This window comes from Episyrphus balteatus, chromosome 1, assembly GCF_945859705.1.
Source record: "Episyrphus balteatus chromosome 1, idEpiBalt1.1, whole genome shotgun sequence".
Classification (NCBI taxonomy): Eukaryota; Metazoa; Arthropoda; class Insecta; order Diptera; family Syrphidae; genus Episyrphus; species Episyrphus balteatus.
Window position 1 is genome coordinate 106,822,668 of NC_079134.1, and position 23,221 is coordinate 106,845,888.

A 23,221-nucleotide genomic window follows, 5' to 3' on the forward strand; every position below is an offset into this window, starting at 1 on the left:
GGATCGAACCTACAACTCTTGGGTTACTAGGCGAATGCTTTACCATCGTGCTATCTCACTGTTGAAAATTAGAGTGATACAATTCAACAAAAGCTGAAGTCCGACAAAAATAAAAAAAAGTTCTTACGTTGTTTCAATTTTATTTTAAAGAAGTTTCATGTTAATTTTTTCAACATTAAATCAACGTTGAACATTTTACATTCTACGTTGCGTTTTTTCCCTCAGTGTACGTGGTGAGATCCTCCCGGATAGTTAAAGCCAAGGCAACCTAATAATAATGACTTATTAGGTTGCCTTGGCTTTAACTATCCTTTAATTATAATTAATGGCCGAATTGACGCTCCTGACTTATTAGGTTGCCTTGGCTTTTTTAACTATCCTTTAACTAACTTTAACTATAACTAATAATTATTATATATAAAGAATCGATTTTTCCTAGGTAGCATTTGAATTCCTTTCCTTCGTAATTCCCTTTTGTTATCATCCATTTATTTTTTGGATGTACATCTAGCCCTTAAAGCTAGAATCCATGGGCGGCGAGCACCCCAGACACAGTAAAAAAAATTCTCAGGTAAGTTTTCAGGTGTTATCAATAAAAAAGTTAATGAATTCAGGGTTAATCCAGTACTGTATCACTTTATTGTATCCTTTTTTAAGTCTGAAGTTTTAAAAAATAATTGACGAATGGTAAATGTTTCATAAATTAATTTATCGACAAGTCCAGCTACGTGAAAACAGAAAATAAAGAGGTTTTTTAGAAAAAAGTAGGTTTGGTTTTTTGTTAATTTCTCGAAAATGACAAGATATTTCGGAATCCAGTTTTCTGTTTTTGTTTAAAAATAAATAAAAGCATCGAATTTTAAAAACTTAATTAGTACTTAATTACACAAAAATTTGAGAAAAATTAGTTTGAATTTTTTTTTGTAAAAGACTAGGTTTTTGGCCTTACAAAAAGGTATAGCACGTTGTTATAGGTGTAAGCGTTGATTTTTAATAGTTTTTTTCCAAATTAAGTCAATTTTTTTAAATTGCCCCTCCCTGCACCTCCCCTCCCATACGATTTTTTTCTTGTCTCGACCCAACCTGCACGCTCCAGCTTTTTGGCACATTACTCCTGAATCACCCTGTATAAATTGTCCTCAACAATTTTTGCTTTAGCGATTTCCAACAAGGTGGAATCAATTTAGAGTCGAAACTAGTTACTTTCCTTAAACATTTTTCTTTAATTTTTGTCGCTGAATATTGTTTTTGAAAGATTAGGTATCTGGCATTATCATCGCTCGTACATTTTAAATTCAAAGCCTGGCAACCCCTGCTTGCGGCAAGATTTTGAATGGCAAGTTTATTTTAAAGAGGAATAATAAAGCTTTAATTTAGTAAAAAAATTAAAAAAAAAAAACAGATGATGTATGCAATTTGCTCCAAAGTGTACCTCTTTAAAGCTGGTAACCCTAGAGTTGCGGCAAGCTGTGACCAGGCAACCCTGTTTTTTTGTAATTTTTGCGTCATTTCCTTTGATATGATGTACATTTCATCAATAAAACAGATAGATGCAATATCGAGCTGTAGGATCTTAGACTAGATTAGATTAGATTCTTCCTTTATTCATTAGATAAATTACAATTTTTTCTATTGGAAATACGGACATGACAATGCTGCGTCTGTCGGAAATGACATTTCAGTAAAATAAATATAATTATGTTAAGAGAAGATGTATCAAAAAGATTAACAATAAATTTGAAATAATAAAATACAAAAATAAATATTATGCAAAATATTAGACAAAAGTTTATACATATTAACATAAAATTTTTAATTTTTAAAATTTTAATTTTTAAATTTTTAATTTTTAAAATTTTTAACTTTTTTAAATGGGAGAGCGAGAAACGTTTTAATGATTTGCAACATAAAAACTAGTAATTTTAATGATTTAAAACATAAAAAAAAAAGAATATCAATTTTAATGATTTGAAACATAAATATTTGATTTAAAAGAAATAATTTGCAGTCCTTGAATTGAATAGAGTCTTGTTGTAAGAACTAATTTATCAAAAAACTATTACAATATGTCATAGCATGATTGCAATATTTATACAAGATGAGCCAACCACGAGCGCCATTTAATATATCGTAGAGACTTTTTACGGATAGAAAACTTTCTTGGAAATGTAATCTTCGGATTTCTTGCAAAATTGGGCATAAAGCAATGAAGTGGTAAATATTTTCAGACTCTCTCATGTTACATAGATCACAAGTTTACTGAAGATCGCCTCTATGTGGCAAGAAATTCAAATTTAATTCTGGCTCTGAATATGGTGCTTATAACTTTTGACGAAAAATCTTAGACTATTAGAATACCTTTTCCTTTTATTAGTGTTCTTAGATGAAACAAAAAGAAAATAAGTCGTGGGACAAGGCGTGATAATTTTTTAAAATATTTTTGTATTTCTTAATGAGAAGTTAATAAAGTTGTTCAGCATGTCATGTTGCCAAAAAAAAATATTTTTTTATTTACACACTAAAAATTTGATTTAAATAAACCAATATTTGCATTCTTTTTTTTGAGGAAGGAGAAGTCAAAGCATCCACAACTTATTTTTATTATTTTTTTTTTATTATTTCCTGTGTCGTGACTACAAATCTTAAGTTTTCTCAAAGTTTTCTTTTGATACGGAACCTTGAATAACCCTGGTAACAAGTGCATTTAAAAATTTTAACTCGGCTGCATCAGTTTTAAAGCAAATTTCACTTTTTTGCCCAACTAAGTAAACACAAATTTTACATGACCCTAATTCAATGAACCGTAATTCTCTTTTCGAAAGGGTATAACATTGATGAGAATATTCCATAAATAACGGAAATAAAAATATTTTCTTAAAAAATCCGCAATTAATTAGGTAATTTTTCCATATTTTTTAATTTTTGTACCCTTTCAGAACTGAATTTGCGTTTTTAGAAGTAGTAAAGTGCAAGCTGCAATAGTACTCTAAAGGTAGACTAGTCTCAAGCATAGGTTTATCAATTAAAATAGTAGAAAAACATATCCTTTTGGTTTTTTGACCGGAAATGGCGACCGTAAAACAGTGCGTACCCAAATCAGGTTTGAAATAAACTTTTTTTTTATTTTATTACTATTTTTAACAAACTCTCTTTGGATGTACGCAAACAAACTGAAAGTAGATCAAAATTTCTCAGCTGGCTTCTTGATAGAAACGATGTGGAGACATTATTTACAAGTGTTAAACCAGCTAACTTTACATTCTCATTCATAATATTATTCTCTCAATCCATTTTTCTCGCCTCAAAAAAAAATGCTCTTCTCTTTCGCGCGGTCTCATACTAACTGTAGCATTTAACGTCAAAAAATATATCTTTTTCTGCACTTGCTACTGGCCTAAGAATATGAAGTACAGGAATGGGTGTATGTCACATTTACAGTGCAGTGCCTACGTTCTATAACTCAGTCGAGAACTTCTCGCATCGAAAAATTTTGAAATAAAAATTCCAAACGTTTCTCTATTTGGAAAAATAACCTGTGTCTGTATCTCGATGTGAGAAGCAACCCTGTAAGTTTTTTATTCCATTGGAATATATTGGAAACTGTCAAAAAAAGGGAAAATATTTTTACCTTTGGCCATAAAAGGTCATATGGACATACAGTTGTGTTCAAAATAATAGTAGTGCCTGCAACTAAATAACACTTGTTATATTTACGGTGCTTCTATGGTTAAAAATTTAATTTCTTTGATGTCAAAGTTTGTAACGGTCAATTACTAATAAATGTATCGTAATTTTAAAGTGGAAAAGAAGGTGCCAAATAATTTTTCAATGATTTTTGGTTGTTCTTTCGAATTTGACCTGTTCAAAATAATAGTAGTTAAAGTTATTTTTTAAGAATTTAAAAGCGGTTTATAACTTTGAATATTTATTTTTGGTTTAAAAGTAAGTACTCATATAATTTGAATAATTTTTCAACAAAAAACGATTTGTTTCGGTTTTAATCTATTTAAAGTTCGAAGAGCAAAACACTGCAGTTCGGATAACGGAAACTTATACGAAAGCTGCTTGAAGAAGGGAAAACCTACTTGGAAATTCAAGTTTATATTAGGATGCTCCCCTACAATGGTAGCCAATGCAATAAAGTCAACGAAAAACCCGAAACGCGCGGTAGAAGAAGAAAAAAGACCGCCGTAGATGACAGGAGTAATGTCCAGACGAGCAAAGTTGAGCCTTCTGCATCGTTGTTTCACATCCAGAAGGCTTTAAGCCTGGATTACAGTGCAGTGAAAATTCGGAGGCGAATGTTAGACACTAATTTGTACGCTTGAAGTCCACGAAAAGTTCAGCGAAAAATGTTAAAAAGCGTATCCAGTTTGTAAAAGACCACATAAACTGGCCAGCAAAGTAATGGCGTAACATATTGTTTTTTTTTTATTACAGCTCTGTTTAAGTTTTCTCTGAGGCAGAGTTCAATTGCGAATATCTCTGCATGGAATACGGAATTGAAGTTGTCCATGCTCTGGTGCAGATAAGTTTTGGTGTTCATTCCGAATACTCCGGCCCCAACACCTTCATTTGTTTTGGAGCCATCTGTGTACTATACATGAGACTCGCTATTGAAGATGGGTCTGTTCTGTTCCCACTCAGGTCGTGAGGGGAATGTGACCTTATAGTTTTGGGTGAAGTTATATCTTGGGAGACAATTGTCTACTAGAGATATTTTAAGTAATTCTTCCCTATTTAATTCAGTGAGAATATCAGGGTGAATTATCTTGGATGTAGAGTTATCTTCTGCGATGAGCCTGTAGCCGTTGACCGTGGCTTCTTTCTTTAGTAGGAGATAGAGTGGTGGAAGGTCTATGATAACTTCTAACGCTGCTGTAGGGGCTGTTCTCATTGCTCCTGTAATATTTATACAAGCTAGTCTTTGTAGTTTATTGAGCTTGGCTTGTATTGTTTTTTGTTTTGTTTTATGCCACCAGACCGGTGCAGCGTATGATATTATTGGTTTGACAATGACTGTGTAGTGCCAGCGAGAGATTTTGGGGTTGGCACCCCAGTTTTTACCAGTTAGACATTTGTTGGTTGGTTTGGCAGTCCTGGCTTTGTCAATGGTTTTCTGTATATGAGAGTTCCAGTTGAGTTTTTCGTCTAGGGTAACCCCTAGATATTTAACTTCCTTTGTTTCTCTTTCTGGTGAAGGCGACTATGGTACTTTTTTTAGGGTTGTCGTTAAGTCCAACTTTTAGGCACCAGTTTGCGACTAGATTGAGTGCTCTTTGTAGAAGTTTCGAGATCGTGTCTTCGAATTTACCTTTAATGAGAATCACAATGTCGTCAGCATAGCCCTGGACATAAAATCCTGCATTGCTAAGTATGACAAACAGTTCATTAACTACAATGGACCACAGAAGTGGGGAGAGAACCCCGCCTTGAGGGCATCCTTTTGCAGCTGTGATTCTGATCTTGTCATTGCCCAGTGTGGCATTAATTTTCCTGTGACTAAGCACATGTTGAATCCATCTGCATGTGGTAGTATCTACCCCTGTGCTGAGGATGCAGGGTTGTATTTGTGCATAATCAGTGTTATCGAAAGCACCCTCAATGTCTAGAAAGCAACCTATCGAAGTCTCTTTGTCGTTAAGGGATTTATCAATCCGCATTGTTAATTCCTGAAGAGCAAGCGTGGTCGATTTTCCTGGCTGGTAGGCATATTGGTTGTTGTGAAGAGGTGTTGTTTTCAGTGGCCCGTCCCTGATATACCTGTCTAGTATTTTTTCCATTGTTTTCAAGAAGAATGAGGTAAGAATAATTGGTCTGAAAGATTTAGCTTGGTCAGATGGTCGTCGTCCTGATTTAGGAATGAACCTGACTGTTACTTCTTTACAGCTTGTTGGTAGGTAACTCCATGCGTAGCTTGTTCTAAAAATGTTTATTAGCATAGGTGTAATTAACTCATTTCCTTTCTGAAGGAGTGATGGAAAAATTCCATCTTCTCCGGGAGATTTATAGGAGTCGAAAGAATTTATCGCCCATTTTATGTTTCCCTCATAGAATAGTTCCCTTGCTCTTTTCCAGTCTTCTCTGTTTGGTCTGGTAAGCCTGAACTGGGGAGAAGAACTGGTTAGATCAGAGGGTATGACTACAGAATTTGGAAAGTGAGCGTCCGTAAGGATTTTTAACGTATCTGGACCATTTTCCGCACACGTACCATCTGTTTTCTTTAAGAGAGCAATATGATTAGTGTGCTCTTTAGCAAGAATTCTGTGGATGCGAGTACTGCTTTGTATGTCAGATAGATCATTGCAGAACTTTCTCCATGATTCTCTTTTTCTCTGACATTCGTAGAAACTGTGGGATTAATGTCAATTATTTCCAAAAACGACGTGTCTACAACTGATAAAAGAGCAGTGTACTCACATTTTTCTGGACATCTTCATCGCAAACATCGGAATCCTCAACGCATGGTTTTCCTCTTGCAATAGTAACTCCTTTCTCAAAAATGATCTCATTTGCACTCATGTTGACAACTGGTATGTTAACTTCATCTTCAATGCTCACCACACAACTCGAAATCAAAAAACCTCCACGATTTGCACCTCCACTGATGAAAATTTCTGTACGTTGTTCTATCTCGTCAGCACAAGCAGTTATAAAACCAATATAACCCGCAGGGATGACTGTTTCTTCTTTTGCCCATAGTTTTACTTCTTGTTTTGGTAAAGGTGGAACTACCAGGTCCTTGAAGCGTTCCTCGTCTACGATCTTTCGCTCCTCAAAAACTCGAATGTTGTTTCCTCGCTTCACAATGGTAATGTATTCGTTTTCGGTACAAGGCTGTCCAATCAAATCTGCAGAAATTCATCTGGAACAACATGAACTTTAGCCTCGGCTTGGTCAGCTTGGAGACTAGCCTCGAACACTCCCAAAGACATGATCTTGCCATTACCAAAACCACAAATAGTATCTGATGTCTTCTCGTATTGAATGTTGAGTTTCTTAGCATAAGAATCTCTGATCATAACAAATTTGCTACCATTATCAATGTATTCTTTCATCTCATGTCCATTCAATTTTGCAGTTTGATAATATTTTAAATCTTTAGATGTACCCTCAGATGAACTCACACATGAAACTTTGTAAGACGATTCACTCTTGCCGACATTTGATGTGACGTTTGGTGTACGAAAATCTGTTTTACTCTTTGAACAATTTTTCATCATATGCCCCGGATTGCCATAACGAATGCATTTAACGTCAACTTTGCATTCACTCTTATAATGCCCTGGAGTTAGGCAACGAAAGCATTTGATTTCATCTTTCGCTTTACCCTGAGTACATAATTCTTCTTTGTATCCACCTTTGCATTTAGAGCACCTCTCTGGAACCGAAGAATGACTTTTGTACTCGCCGCACAGTGGCCCGTTTTGACTTTTTTGCTTGCAAAATTAATATCTTCTAAACAAATAAAGATATCGCCACAATTTTTTTTTTATTGAAGGAAATTTCCAAGGCTAGAATTGTGAGTTTAAAAAAAAAAACTTTACAGGGTGTTTCAGAATTTGGTGTTAAAGTAAGAAGTTTTAGATAAGGTGATAAACACTTTGGTATATTGATATACAATCGTCAAAATCAATTTCTGAAGTAATCTGAGTGAAGTGACTCAGTGGGGAAAAAGGAAAAAAACCAATTCGAGTGAAACAGTGGGGAAAAAAGTATTTTTTTTTTAAATTTGTATGCAATTTTTTATATTTCTTTATACAAGAGTACATTTATAGTGTATTTCAGTGATATATTACAAGTCAAATAGTGGAAAAGGGTAAAAGTAACAAATTAACATATAAACAACACTAGATTTCTTGAAAACTATCGTCTAAGTCCTGGGAAATTTGTAATAAACTCATTATTTCTGGAGAGTATTGTTCTTTCATATCTTTTTGGGTTCTTACATGCCTTAAGGAAGAAATAAGTGGATCCGATGAGGTTGCAAGCATGTTAAATAGGTCTTCATTCTGCCGAATCCTTGAAACTTTGCACGTGTTTTGATATCTGTACTTCTTGTAGTCTTTATTTTTGCACTCTTGGGCTTCTTCTGACAGTTCTCCAAGTGGTAGTGATTGATATTCGATGATTTTTTTTTTCTAATGTTGTAATAATATACTTTTAATGTATGTTCAATTTCCAACAAATTTGCATCTGGTAGTTGGTATTCACTCACTACGGCAGAAATAAATTCTTCACAAGTCCTTATGTTGACAAAAATTTCAAACAAATTGTTATGCGATATATCCATTCTAAATATTTTTGTTGAACTATGCGACTGCTCTTTTAAACTTTAAATGATAATTTCATCTTAGTGTTTAATCTTTTTATACCTTAAAAATAAATACCAGCACCAAAAAATATTCTAATCCTGTTATTACTTATAATTTTATGACATCCCATGAAAACTACCTGTCTGTAGAAATTACCGGATTAACGAATTAGAAAATTCGTTAATCCGGTAAAAAGCTCTTATCAAATTAAAGTACCTGAATGGAATTTAATGATATTAATTACAAGTTTTATTAGAGGTTTAAAAGAAATAAGCTATAAAACCCTTTCAAACAAATTAGGTAGTAAATATACGTAAAATATGTTTTTCCTTTTAAATAAAAGTCATGTTATTGGAATCCATCACATACAAAACAAAGAACTCTAATTTTCCAAAATTTTATTTTTACACATGAGAAAAAAAGTCGAAAAAATGACTGACTTTATCAAATCAAATCGCTCTAGCTCAGTTGGATGCAAAATGACGCAGCTGAGCTTTTGGATTTTTAATAAGAAATATATAAGGATTTTGAATCAGCTGAGCTTGGTTTGATTACGTAGGAATCTTTTTTTTCTATGCAATTTGAAGTCGAAAAAGTGTGCAAAAAACGGTGTTTCAAAAAACATTAAATTAAACAACTAAAAAATAATTTTTTTATTTTTTTTTTCAATTGTTGGTTTAAATAATTACATAGCATATGAAAAAAAAAATAAAAATCAAAACGTTTTAGAAGTCCTCTTCCTAGTTTAAACACTCAAAGTTGAGAAAAAAAAATAAAAAAACACATTTTTTTTTTTTCATATTAAAAAATTATTAACTTTGGCCTGCTCTATAATAGCCCGGGAGCCAGCGTCACTAATTTTTGAAAGATTTGATAATGGATGAATTTATTTTTTTCGGGCAGTTTTTACATTAGAAAAACATAAAATCGATGCCTGCAGGCGCACCCGTGGTGCATTAATTTACAGTTAATTTTCAAAGTTGTAAAAAAAACGAGGTCACATGTCTAACATGATAAGACTTGAAACCGGTCTAGAACGTTAGTTGGCACTGCCTTGAGAAAAAAAAACCATGCCTGCCACCTCGACAGTGGGGCGAAGTTATCCTGCCGCTGACCTAAAGTTGTAAAAAAAACCGTCAAATTGTTATATGTGGTAAGGGCTGAAGTATGTTTAGATAGTTAGTTTGACATTTAAAATAGAGGAAAAACTCATTTTATACTATTTTTGTCCAGACTGTGAATTTTAGTAAATAAATTACTTAGACAGAAAACTGCCTCAATTAATTCCTTATCAAACAATGAAAACTGTATGTTTCTATGTCTTCTAGTTTTTGAGAAAATTGAAAAATAAAAACAAATAAAAACAAAAAATATTTTGAAAAAAGAAAAATCTGATAAAATAATTTTTCAATTTTCCCAAAAACTAGAAGACATAGAAACATACAGTTTTCACTGTTCGATAAGGAAATAATTGAGGCAGTTTTCTGTCTAAGTAATTTATTTACTAAAATTCACAGTCTGGACAAAAATAGTATAAAATGAGTTTTAAAAAAAATTTTTCCCCTATTTTTAACTTTGAAATCGATTATTTCAAAAACTATTGGTAAGATTATATTGATTTAAAAATAAGAATCAAATGCACAATTTTGCCTTTTGGAAATGGTATCATTTATTACTGTAAGTGTTGCCGTTGTTTTTTAATAATTTTTTTTTATTTTGATAATTTTTTTTAGAAAAATGCCCCTCCCACCTAAACGGAGGGAGATAGACCACCCTCCCAAAGAAAAAAAAAATGTTTGTATTGAGCTCCTCCACAAAAACTTTTCATCAAATCCTGGCGCCCAACTTATCCTACTACGTGCCGAAACAACATTTTTGTTCTATACCTAAAAGTTCGAATTTCTGTATCTGGGTTGAAATCGAAAATTTTTTTTTTCTAAGCCAATTTTGAAGTGATTTTCATAAAAAATACCTCGATCAATTGGGAAATAGATATAGTTTTAGAATATATTTTTTAAATAGCATGTTGTTTTGAAAACATATACTTTAAATTGATGCCGAAGTTGGGCAAATGACAAAAAAAATTTAATTTTTGAACTTTGACATCTTATAAATTCTAAGTGGTTTAACCGAGTTACATGTTTTATACATTGTTAAAAAGGTATATTTATCTTCTATCAGAAACTGTAAAAAATCGAAAATGGGTAAAAAATTGTCGAAGCTAGAATTTTTTCAATGGGTGAAGGTCCAAAAACCGTTTTTTGCCCGTAACTCCAGATTTTGGGGGTGTTAGGGGATTTTCAAATACCGTTTCGTATTCAGTGCGACTAGCTCTACAAAACCTGATAGGTCTCCGCCCGCGTATATTTTGAGTGTTACACCGTGTTATTTTAAAAGAATTTCGTTTTGAATATATGGGTATCAAGAAACCATATAAAAATGTGTTTGTATCCCATTTGCCCTTCTTTGTGCCCCTTTTACTTATATTATTGTTATAAAATATAAAATTATGCAAAAAATATGCATATTTCTTGTATACATTTAGTTTCATAGCTGTTTAGATAAAATTAAATAATTAATAGATTAAAAAGGGTGTTTTTCCCCTCTTTGCCCCCTTTTTTGGAGTGATATTAGACTTTTAGAGCTGATATTATTTTTTCAGTGTTCTTTATTAAAAGGTCTACAAAATTCATTAAAACATTGTTTCTCTCCCAGATTTCTACCCAAAAACAAAATATTTTTGGAATGTATACAGTATGCGACAGCGCAACTATTTTCGATCCTGCCGGCGACTTCTCCCCGGGACGCAAGCGGCAGGCATGGTTTTTCCTCTATTTTAAATGTCAAACTAACTATCTAAACATACTTCAGCCCTTACCACATATAACAATTTGACGGTTTTTTTTACAACTTTAGGTCAGCGGCAGGATAACTTCGCCCCACTGTCGAGGTGGCAGGCATGGTTTTTTTTTCTCAAGGTAGTGCCAACTAACGTTCTAGACCGGTTTCAAGTCTTATCATGTTAGACATGTGACCTCGTTTTTTTTACAACTTTGAAAATTTTTTGCCACTTATTGCCCCACTGTTGAGGTGGCAGGCATCGATTTTGTTGATTACATTTGCCTAAACTACAGATAAAAAAATAATTTAAGCGTTATCATCATTAACATTGAATAATGACGCTGGCTCCCGGGCTATAAGGAACACCAATAACCCAAATTGAAAATTTTTTTCGAATACTCGAGCTCCAAACATTTGTGAATGCGCTGATCTAAAAAGTTTTTCATTATAGACACACCCTAAAAATGAATATTGCAAGCACTTTTGCCTAAATGGGCCACTGTGCGCCGCCTATTCTCTTCATTGGAAAAGATTCTGAAGCTGAAGGTCCCATCAGTTGGAAATGGTTCTTGATGTCTCTAACAACTTCGTTGGTGTTAGAATGTGAACGACACAACATAAATTGTTTTAACTCTCTGGATATGATACCATCGATAATTTGGGTTTTTATTTCTGTGAAACTCAGTTTTAAATCGTTACACATTCGTAATTTTTCAAAGAAATAATCGATGATATCTTCACCCTTTCGCTGCTTTCGCTCGAGTAGCAACTTCCATTTGTCTGCTGTATCCAAAGGACTTGTGAATGTACTCTCGAACTCAGATTTAAATTTAGCCCAAGTGGATATTGTTAAGGAATTGTACCAGCTCTTTGCAGCTCCAACTAAATGAAATTTGACGCACTCACGTGCAACACGTCTACAATGGCTACGCGAAAATAAGTAACGGTGCGAAAAACACTGGACAAAATGTTATATTTTTGTATACAAAGAACTACCTAACAAGTGTCACCACATGTCGAAGAAGTGAGTTTAACCTCAAGTTGTCGGTAAAGGCGATTTTGAGCTTGTATTTGCAGTTCCTACCAAGCCGTGATATTTGCAGTTCGTAACGACTCTTTTGCATTATAGCATTTCGTTTGTTTTTATTAAAAAAAGTTAATACAGTTAAATTAGGTGAAAAAAGGGAATGAATGCTAATAGAAATTTTTGTTTGCTCAATATCTTCGTTTTGTCGTTCTATAACATACCTCAAAAGTATAGAAAAATCTCATGTCCGCAATTCGCGATTTTGAAGGTCAAAGCGTGAAATGGAGATTATCAAAATTAGCAAAAATAGACGATGGTATTATATACACATGATACATGATTTCAAGGTATTTTTTAATGCTGATTCCAAAAAATCCAAAATCAAGGCAATCTAACTAACGTACCTTTTTCATCTGTCAACCCATATTATTATAACAGTTGCTAACTTACTACCGAAAAACCCTTAAAAGTTATGGTAGAAGAGCCAAATTTTGCATGAGGGTTTTCATATCCATTATCATTAAGAATCAAAACAATGCAATGAAAAAAACATATAAATCTATGAACAAATGTTTGTTTGGATATTCTATAATTTATGTCAAAAATCTAAAAAAATCTCATATCCGCAAGTCCTAACTTTCCTAGTTTGAAGATAAGGTGCAGATTTTAAGAAATTGAAAAACTAAACTTCAGATATTTGTGTCAGATCAACATGAATAAGGTACATTACTTTTCTGGGATGGTGAGATTGATTTGTTTGTGGGTTTTGTTGGAATCAGCGTTAAAAAATACCTTGAAATCATATGGGTTATGTTGGTATACATACATATACAAGAATCTAAAGTTTTTTTAGGTAATTAAAAATACTTTAAAGTCTATAGATTAAATATTGCCGATGTTGCCGTATTGTTTTTTAAAATTAAAATTAATTTTTTTTTTAACAAAACCATTTTTTTTGCTTAAATTTCATAAAACAAATGATAGCGAAAGATTCTCTAGGTAATTTTAGGACAAAATGTAAGGAAGTAAGGGACAATCTTCCATCGTTTAAGCGATAAATGCAATTTTCTCACAATCTGACTTCATACATAAAAAAAAAATATTTTGAAAACAACGGCAACACCTACAATATTTTAAAATACATTTTTAAAAAGTCAGAAGCTCATTCTTATCTCTTAAGTTTAAATCCACTAAATTTAATTAAGAGTCCTCAAACTCAGAATAAAAAAAAATGTTATTAAAAAATTTAAAATGACTTTTTTCCAAACTTTTTCTAATAAAATATGAATTTATTTAAAAAAAAATTGTTTGGCCATAAATATTATCAGTTGAATTCCGAAGAAGAAAAGGTAATATATATCACACTTTTGAAAAAAAATTAAAAATTACTTGGGTTTTTTTAATCAATTGAATTTTTGCATTGAAATAATTGATGTTCTCAAAGATTTTGGCAAATAAGAACTTTAAACTTTTGCTATTTAACTTTCAACAATAAGGGCTATTGAATAAATAAAAAATAACTTTATATTTAAATGTTGAACTTAAAAAAAAAAAAATAAGTTTTTTTCAAAACTTCTATTAAAAAAAGTTCTTCGAAAATGAAATACTTTTTAATTTTTTTCATAAACTGTAATACATTCTGACATTCAATTTAAATTCAATTTCAATTTATTTCATATTGGTGTACAAATAAGACTGAGTCTTTTGTAGTACCTTAAGACAGGACTTGCAAATACAAGTAAACTTATTTAGAGTAACAATAACTATTATTACATACAATATTTTAACAAAAACAAAAAAAAAAGTTAGATAATATTTACAAAATGATTTTAAGCTCAATTTGGAATCGGGATACGAACACAGGTGGAAGATTGGTTGTATTGAATTTCGTTTTAGAGATGGCAATGATTTGGGATTTTGCTGGGTTAAACGTTAAGCCATTACACATAGTCCATTTATAAATCCCTTCCAGATCTTCATTCATTCGGCAGATAAGTCCTCCACCAAGTAAAATGGTCGAGAAACATACATTTGGACATCATCTGCATTGAGATGCAACATAACATTTTTACAAGTTAATGGAAGGTCATTGATAAACATGCAGAATAAAAATCCGATGAAATGTCACAAACTTTAACTCTGACAACGGTGTGACAAGTAGTCGGACAGAGCTCCTCCCAACTAACAATTTAACTTTCACAAGGGTCTAACGAAGCTGTTTCGATTTTAGAAATATTGCTTGTATACGACCATAGAGAAGCCCATCTGGCCCACCCGAGAAGCATGAAAGGCCTTAGAAGAGTCATATATGCAAGTTGATTGGAGAGACTCATAACATGTCTTTAATGCCTTATAGAAACAACCAACATTTGAAATTTGAAAATGTGTATTATTGTTGCAGGCTTTTATTCTTATTTAGAAGCTCTGAGTAGACTTGTCGAAGGATTGTGAAAGTCTAAACGAGGTATATCCCAAATAGAATAAAGAAAAAAAAATATTTTTTTTTTCATTATATTTTTTTTTTTTGTACCTATTACATTTTATTTTTTCATTTTCTTCTTTGTTTTCGATCCAGACAAGTTTTGCTTCTGAAATTAAATTTCCAAACACAATTATATTGAGAAAAAAACTTCTTACTTACTTGACGCATTTTGCTGGATTTGAACCTCGAACATCCTGATTGATAGTCCGGTACCTTACCCATCGAGCTACTCAGGTATATAATGAAAGAGTTTCAAATTTGGACAAGTTGAAACCAGAGCTTCCTAAGGGCTTCGATTTAACTTCCTGATGAGTTGCACTATCTTAAAGAATATGGTGACCATTTGTGTTTTTTTTTCAAAGTTATTATTTTTGGTTATTTTCTGTTTTTTTTTTATCTTGTAAAAAATTATTTAATAAAGACTAAATAATATTATATACTGATTGTCAAACCATGTCATTATTGAGAAGATGAAAGAGAATAACTTGTTACTCAAGAACAATTTTTTCTGGAATATCTGAAAAATTCGGTTTTTTTAGACTTTAGAGGTTTCGCCTGGATGCCGTCAAACCCCATTTTTCCGAAGCAAAAAAAAAAAATCTTTAATTTTTTTGGGCTTTTGACTTTTTTTTTTTAAATTAGAGAATTAACTTTGTTTTGAACTTAGATAAAAAATCTTAAATGTCCATCACTATGTTGTATTTAAATAAGTGGAGAAGATTAAAATCTTGTTTTCCTTTCTTCTCCACTTACTTGAATATGAACTCCGAACCATTTTTAATATCACTGTTTTAAACCAATTACCGATATGAAAAGATTCACTTTTTGATTTATTTCTTTATAACAATGAATAAAAAAGCCAAAAATGGTCACCATAATGGCACTTATCCAAATATTTCTTATTCTCATGAGTTTGCCTGACAGTTTAAAAAATTTAGCTTGTACTCACTTTCACAGGGCTTCTAGAAATAAAATTAGGGAGCCTAACCTCGCTTAGGCAAACTTATAAAATTAAATGCTTTTTACAATGTTTTGCTTGTACTTAAAGGACTTCTACAAATATAAATAAATATTTCCTTACTTCGCTAAGGCAAACATATAAAACTAAAAGCTTTTCGCGCATGCGCCGGAAATTTAACTTCTTTTTTTCTCACACAGAGATGCAAAACATACAATTATGTAAGTCGTTATATTTGAAAGTGATATTAAACATAATTATTTTCAATCAAAAAAAATGATTCAACAATTTTTTAATTCAAATATTAGAATGGAGTAACTATAACACATTTATTTTGTGGAATATTTGTTTAAAAAGGCAAAACCGTTTAACTGCGGTTTATTTGAAATTCAACGTAATTTTTTTTTAATGAATATCACGACTCATATACTATTGACATAATTTTGGTAATATAGAACTATAATAATACATTTAAGGTAATTGTATAAGTTGTAGGTACTTCCATACCATACTAAAAAACATACCTCAGTCATTTTTGAGTTTAATAATTTTCGAATTGGATAAAAAAAATACATAGCATTCATAAAGATTTTGTAAGCAGTTCTAATACAATTTCTTTTGCAAAGCCATTTAAAAGATGTCCGTTATTGGTTTTTATTTCTCGTGCTTCTACAATGGAATTTCATGTGGCCATATGGAAATTTAAACGAAATGTTTTCATTAATGCTTGTAAAAAATTTTTAAATTCCACTTGCACTAGGTTTCTAGGAAGCGGTAAACGAAAGTTAAGCCTCGGAAGTTTGAATTTTCGATTCACAAACTAAATACAAGCCCTGTAGAGATAATAGCTGCAAGAAATTAAAGATCCTAACCTTGTGGAAGTAAAATTGTTAGTTGGGCTACTGAAACCAAAATACAAATTGGGTTTTTCACAGAGAATGCTGTGATTGACTCGGTCAAATGCTTTTTTAAAGTCAAGCAAGCATAGTAGCGATAACATATGTACCTTGATCAAACTGGATTCTGATATCATCGAGTACTTTAACCATCGCCGCGTAGAGCAACTATGCTCTGCCCCAAGGCCTGACTGCACCGGAGATAATAAGTTTTGACTCCTTACATAGTTAGAGATCTGGTGCGATAAAATTTTTTCAAAGACTTTCGAAAGGCAATGCAAAATACTTATGGGCGGAAATCAGCACTGCTTGAAGGGTTGTTTTTTTTTTTAGGTTACGGGGATAACATTTGCACGTTTCCAACATTGAGGATAAGAAGAGGTCGTGATACAAAAATTTATAATACGGGTGAAGATAGATATGATTTGCGGTAAAATTAATTTAACAAAACGAATTGGAATTCCATCTTCACCGATAGAATTGGATTTTATTTCATTTTCAGTAACTACCTCAAAGTCAAATTCAGTTGAAGCTTCATAAAAAGCTAAGTTGTTAGGCAAAAATTTGTTGTTTGCAAGTTATTGGCTACAAAACTAGTGTTTAGGTCATTTGGATTGAGATAGTTGTGAACTTCTTCTTTTCTACTAACTCCAAACGTACGTAAGTTATTCCAGAACTTCTTAGAGGACTGATTAGGACTTAGTTTTGATTCAAAATAATACGAGCTCGACGAAAGATCTCCCAGTTTAAACTTGTAGAGTTATTTTTCCATGTTGCATGGAGCTTGCGACGACTTTTGATTGAATTTAACACTTCATTAGTAAACCATGGGCAGTTTTTGTTTCTTATTATGACAGTTTTCAACGGGACATGTTTATGGTAAAGTTCAAGCAAAAAATGCTGAAATAAATCGACTTTATCATCAACGTTGTACAAGCTATAACAACTATTCCATGGGCAATTATGAGCATCAACTTGCAAGTTATCAATATTAACAGCCTTAAAGTCACGGAATTGAAATGAAAACGAAGTTAAGATGTTAGAAAAATCAATATTGTGGGTGCAAAAAAGTAAATCGTTGTTATAAATCCTTTAGCATCAATCTTCGTTTCAATATCATAACTGCTTTTTTAACATAGACAAAACCATTTTTTGTTCTCGCAGAAAACAGAAGACCTTCTCTACACAGTTTAATTGCATGTCGCAACAAAGAACTATTTAGCGGTGTGAGGCTTTATGTAGATGCGTTGTTCGTTTATATTAGGATGTGTGATGCTAGCATTGTCATTGTCACAATCATTAAATAGCTGAGAGTAAGTGAGTGGTCCCATTGAATCAAAAGCAGAGAGTAGATTTTTACTTGCTCTATAGGGCAAGTATTGGTTTCGTGTCGAAAAAAAAATTTGAGGTTTTAAAAATCAACATTACGATGATGGAGAATTCCAAAAAAGTGGATCTCGCAATTCCGTCCGCGCGTCTGTGCGCCTGAACGTCCATCTGTACACATTTCCACAGCCTTAACGGATGGACGGATTTTCTTCAAATTTGGTACAGATGATTTTTATGGAATTCTGAAAGTTGTGTTTTTTATATCTCGCTTAGAAAGTGTACCTCCCATAAAAATTTTTCAATTCAAACCAAATAGCTCAAAAACGGCTCTAACGATTTTGATTAAACTTTGCAGACGTAATATTTGAAGCAATTGCAATAAAACTGCGTTTTTAGTTGTTTTTTCAAAAAAGTCAAAAAAGTGTACCTCCCATACAAATTTTTTCTAAACTAACATAAAAGTGTTTTAAACTACAAGAGCAAGTACGTGCGACCCCAGTCGTGCATTTTATTTTTCTCAGCTTGAGAAAAAGACGAATGAGTAGTGGTTTAGCATTGTTTCGGGTGTTAAGACGAAATGCATCAGAATGAGGAGAGAGCGCATGGTTAAGCTTGGCGGCTAGCTTTTTGCAATTTCAATTTTACTGCATTCAAGATCATCAGGTAAACCACACACAATAACATCACTGAGACGCTGAATCCGCTGGTTGTTCTCCAATTCTTCTTTGAATTTGTTATTCTCTTCTTTTAGTTCAGTTAACTCACTCTCGCACTGAAACAAGCGATCATTTAATGATGATAACGTTTCACTGATATGTTTTTTTATTTTGTCCTCAAGTTCTTTCGTTGTTAATTTTGCCAGCAAATTAGCCTCAAGTTCAAGCAGAAGTTTGTTTCTATTGTTATCTTTAGTAAGAGGCATTGTAACAGGTGTCGATTTTTTCACACTATTTTGTTTTTAGTTTCAGTTTTGTTTTTAGATTTTTGAAATCGAGTTTTCGGAGTGAAAACAAGAGACAGGCGGAGGTGGATACAGTGACTTTGGTGGCAGTGGCTTTGGAGGAGACGGCGGAGGGAGTTGTTTTCGATGTTGGCTTTGACGGGACCTTTGAAGAAGAGCAGGAGGTTGCAGTGGTAGTTGTTAATGTGGTGGTGGCTGCAGCTTCGGTTTTTGTCATTGTAGGCAAAGAGAGATGAATAAAATAATTTTGTGCACAAGAATTTTTACTCTTCTGTCAATTTTTGTTTTGTTTTTATTTATTGTTTAAAATGTAGCTTCACGGTAAAATAAAACTAAATGTATGCAGAAACGTAAGTAAGAAACGACAAAATTTAATTCAAATGAAGTTGGTACTTATTTAGACCGATAAAAAATCAATTATAAAACTTTTAACGGAGCGGATCAAAAACCACGTCTTACTTCGATGACATTCCATCTATCGCTTGAACAATAGAAGATTCTCCCTCACTCCCATATATTTTTTTCCTTGAATTTCCTAGGCAATCTTTTGGCATCAATTAATTTATGAAATTTAAGAAAATTTTTTTCAAAATTTTTTTTTTTTTGTTCACAGAAATCTTCAGTTAAATTAAAAAAATCAAAACGGCAACACCGGCAATTTTTAATCTATAGACTTTAAAATAATTTTAATTACCGACGTTTGAAAAAAAAAAGATCATCAAAATCTAAGCTGTTCGGCCGGGTTCCCTAATATTGCCAATTTTTGAGCTTTAGTTACTCTACTATGAATGTTTTTTGCATTGCATTGTTTCGATTCTTAATGATATTGGATATGAAAACCTTCATGCAAAATTTGGTTCCGCTACCATAACTTTCTTTAAAAAAAGACTGTACACGGGAAAATAAAATCGTTTATGGCTCAGTACTTTCTGTTCCTGTTGACAGTAAAGTAATGGCCGCAGCTAACCATATTAAAAAGAACTTGAGATTAATGCCAAGACAATGTAAAATTCTTACAAATCATTTTTTAGAAAGACACTGCCCTAATTCTTACAAAAAATCGATCAAAACTAGGAAAGAAAGCCAAAGTTAATAAAAAACTACGTTGGAAACAAAAATAAAATAAAATTCTTAGTAAAAAGGGGGCGCTAGAAGCTTTAAAATTATTTGGTTGATTTTTAAAAATAATAAAAAAATATTTTCGCTAAAAAAATTTTTCGTTTTAGACAAGTTAATGGAGTAAGGCTAACCTGATGTTACAAAAACAAAAACGGTTAATTTATTGACATCCAGCTAAAAAGTTCTTACAAAACATTGTTAACTTTAAGAAATCAAGAAAAACTTTTGTACATCTTTGAAACATTTGTATCTACTTGCTGCGCAGTTAAAATTACAATCTGTTCGAAAGTGCAAAATAAAACATGATTTTTAAAAGTACTATGGTACTATCCAAGTCTTACGGACTGTACATTTGTAAATGAAAAAATGTCATTTTACCTCCACCTTGCAAGACAAACCCGGACTTACCAACTATAAATTTGTCTTTAGTAAACTCACGGAATTCGTTTGTATAGCATTTTATAGATAATTTTTATTTATAATAAGTCTGTTATTGGTCATTTTTGATAAAAGTCAATTAAACTGGAGCTATTACATAAAAACGATACATACCTTTTTTCCAAGATCCCAACACATTGATTTTTATGATAAGGAAATAAACCCTTGCTTGGGCTATTAATACAATTTTTATTTGATTTTTTTTTTAAAGGGATTATATGAACGCAAGGAGAGTTGCCAAAGAATTGGAAATCATCACTAAAGGACTCAACCGAAATTTACCTGCTGTACCACCAACTCTATCCAAAGAAGAGTCAAAGCAGGTAAGGATTAAAGGGGTATTCACGATCAGATTCAACTGGTTTAGTATCGTTGTAAAAGTGTAAATAAATGCAAAAGAGAAGCTCTCTTGAAGAGAGGAAATTGTACAAAAATGGAAAAAAAAGAATTTTGTATTATTTTCAGTTATATTTAACAAGCTGGAATTTTCAAGCTTAAGATAAGATTTCTTCCACACTCGGCTTTTTGTTAAATCAATAACAATTAAAAACACTAAGAAGCTTCAAGTATTTTTTTTTCGTAAAAAGATCAGTGTAAATCTGATTTTGTCATTTTACTTTACTACTTTACATTTTAATGCAAAGCTGCTTAGATAAAATGGACTTGTTAACCATTTACAAAAAAAAAGTTTGCAATTTTGCACGTTTTTCTTGCATCAAATCGTGAATACCCTATATTTTCTACAATCAACAGTAAAACAAATTTCGGTCTATACTTTTAGGTGGATATATGGAAAAAATTTATAGGGTTTGAAAAGTCAAATCCCCTACGCTCAGAAGATACTGCACTAATAACTCGACGAGTAATGTTTGCCACTGAAGAGTGTTTGCTAGTTTTGACACATCATCCAGCCGTTTGGCATCAAGCTGCTCAGTTTTTAGATCAAAGTGCAAAAATATTGGCCGAAAAGGGAGTACGTATAATTTTTAATCTTATAAGTATCATATGTATGTAAAAAACCCCCAAATGCACCGCTGCGCTGGCCAAAAAAGATCGAATCGAACAAAATTAGCAATTCAAAGTGATATTGAACAAATTGATCAATTTCGTTAAAATTTTTAATAAATGGGCCATTTCACGTGAAACGGACATCGACATCTCAAATTGAAAAAAAGTTCAAAAAAGAAAACACTTTTTAAACAAATGCAGTGCGTTGTATTTTTCTATTTGCACTTAATTTTTTAGTTATACTCTCTGATTCTAATAGATGGCACCTTAATAGAAGAAAAATTGAGAAAATGGGAAAAAGACCAGTTGCGACTTGTCTACGGCACTACATAGCTTCCCCGGTAATTAAAATTATGTGACTTGTAAACGAATTCAGATCCCATCTTCAAACTTGGTATATTGTATCGTCCTTGAATAGGTAGCATTTAAACTAAAGAAAACATATTATAAAAATGGTCTAAGCTACCCAAAACTCAAACTGAATTGCTTATTTCCGGTTTTTTTTATACAACAAATCAGTTTTTTGCACGAAGTCCACGTTTTAAAATGTATATATTTCCCAAACGAATGGGTATCCCGCTCTGAAACTTGGCTCGTAGCTTCTAAATTGTAAGCTTTATTTCAAGACTATCTAAAAAAAATCAAAAGTATCCGAGTTTCTTAAATTTGGATTTGAAAGTTCAACTTCCGGTTTTCTATCATAAAAATAAATCGATTTCCAGTTTGGAATTCATTTTTGAAAAGAACGTTTAATTTTCCATATTATTCATCATTAAAAGAATTTTGCTAACCAACCTTAGCTTATGGCACATGATCTTAGGGTATTTTTCGACTCTGTATCTCATGCAACTAAAACAAAGACAAAAGTTTTGGTGAAAAAAACACTTTATAGTTCGAAAATAAGAATCGTCATAGCAAGTTCCGGGGATAGTTTTTTGAAAAAAAAACTTTTGGTGCCCTTTCAAGCCATATAGGTCTCAATGGTATCGATGCTGGTTTTTTTTTTTGGGCATTCTACTTTGTAATAGTTAATTGTGTTTCATTCAAAGCTACAATTCTAACATTCCTTCTACAATTCTAACATTATGTAAATTGTTATTATTAACCACGTTTTTACTGGTCTTTCTGTGTGTTTTGGTCATTGTCGTGCTGTCTTAGAATGAAATACTGTTATTAATTTTACAAAATTTAATTGAACCAGTGCCATGTCGGTGAAAGGCCTTGATAGAAAACATAGCTTTAGACACTAAATATTGATTATTTTTTAATTTATTTGTAGTTGAATTTAAAGTTACAATTGTTTTGTCGCACGGTAATTTGGGGTTACCTGATACAATTCAGCGTAGCTTACTTTATATTTATTAATTATTATTATTTTGAAAAGTATGTACATATTTTTATTTTCTTAAGATAACAAGCTTTCAAAAGTTAAAATTTGTTAAAGTTAAAATTTTAACGAAATTGATCACTTTGTTCAATATCACTTTGAGTTGCAAACATTTTGTCCGATACTGTATGTTTGGTATTTGAAAAAAAAAACCAAATCAAGTTTAACCCTTCTATCACGGCTATCAACCATCAATTGATATATTGGAAAAAATTGAAATTCAATATTTCAGTTAATTAATAAAAGTTTTGGTCATTAAAATTGATAAAAACTAATACATGAATAAATGGCCAATTTATTGCTTAATAAATTGAAATTGTAACTGCAAAATTTTATTATTTATCAACTATATTAATTGAATAAACAAGTGATGTTGGGTCACTTGGTGATCCTTAGTACTTCATTATCGTAAGTAACCCCCAAAACCGCCTTTGGCCCAAAAATATCAAATCAAATTATA

The 23,221-nt window shown here is 32.0% G+C and overlaps 1 protein-coding gene across 1 annotated transcript in view; it reads left to right on the plus strand.

Annotated features, from left to right (window-relative positions):
* LOC129907806 (protein suppressor of forked) overlaps positions 1–23,221 on the plus strand; it is a 72,899-nt gene that overhangs the window by 35,418 nt on the left and 14,260 nt on the right. The window contains exons 4-5 of the mRNA XM_055984191.1: positions 20,578–20,689; positions 21,148–21,339. Coding sequence (XP_055840166.1) covers positions 20,578–20,689; positions 21,148–21,339 — 304 coding nt within the window. The remainder of the gene's footprint in view (positions 1–20,577; positions 20,690–21,147; positions 21,340–23,221) is intronic.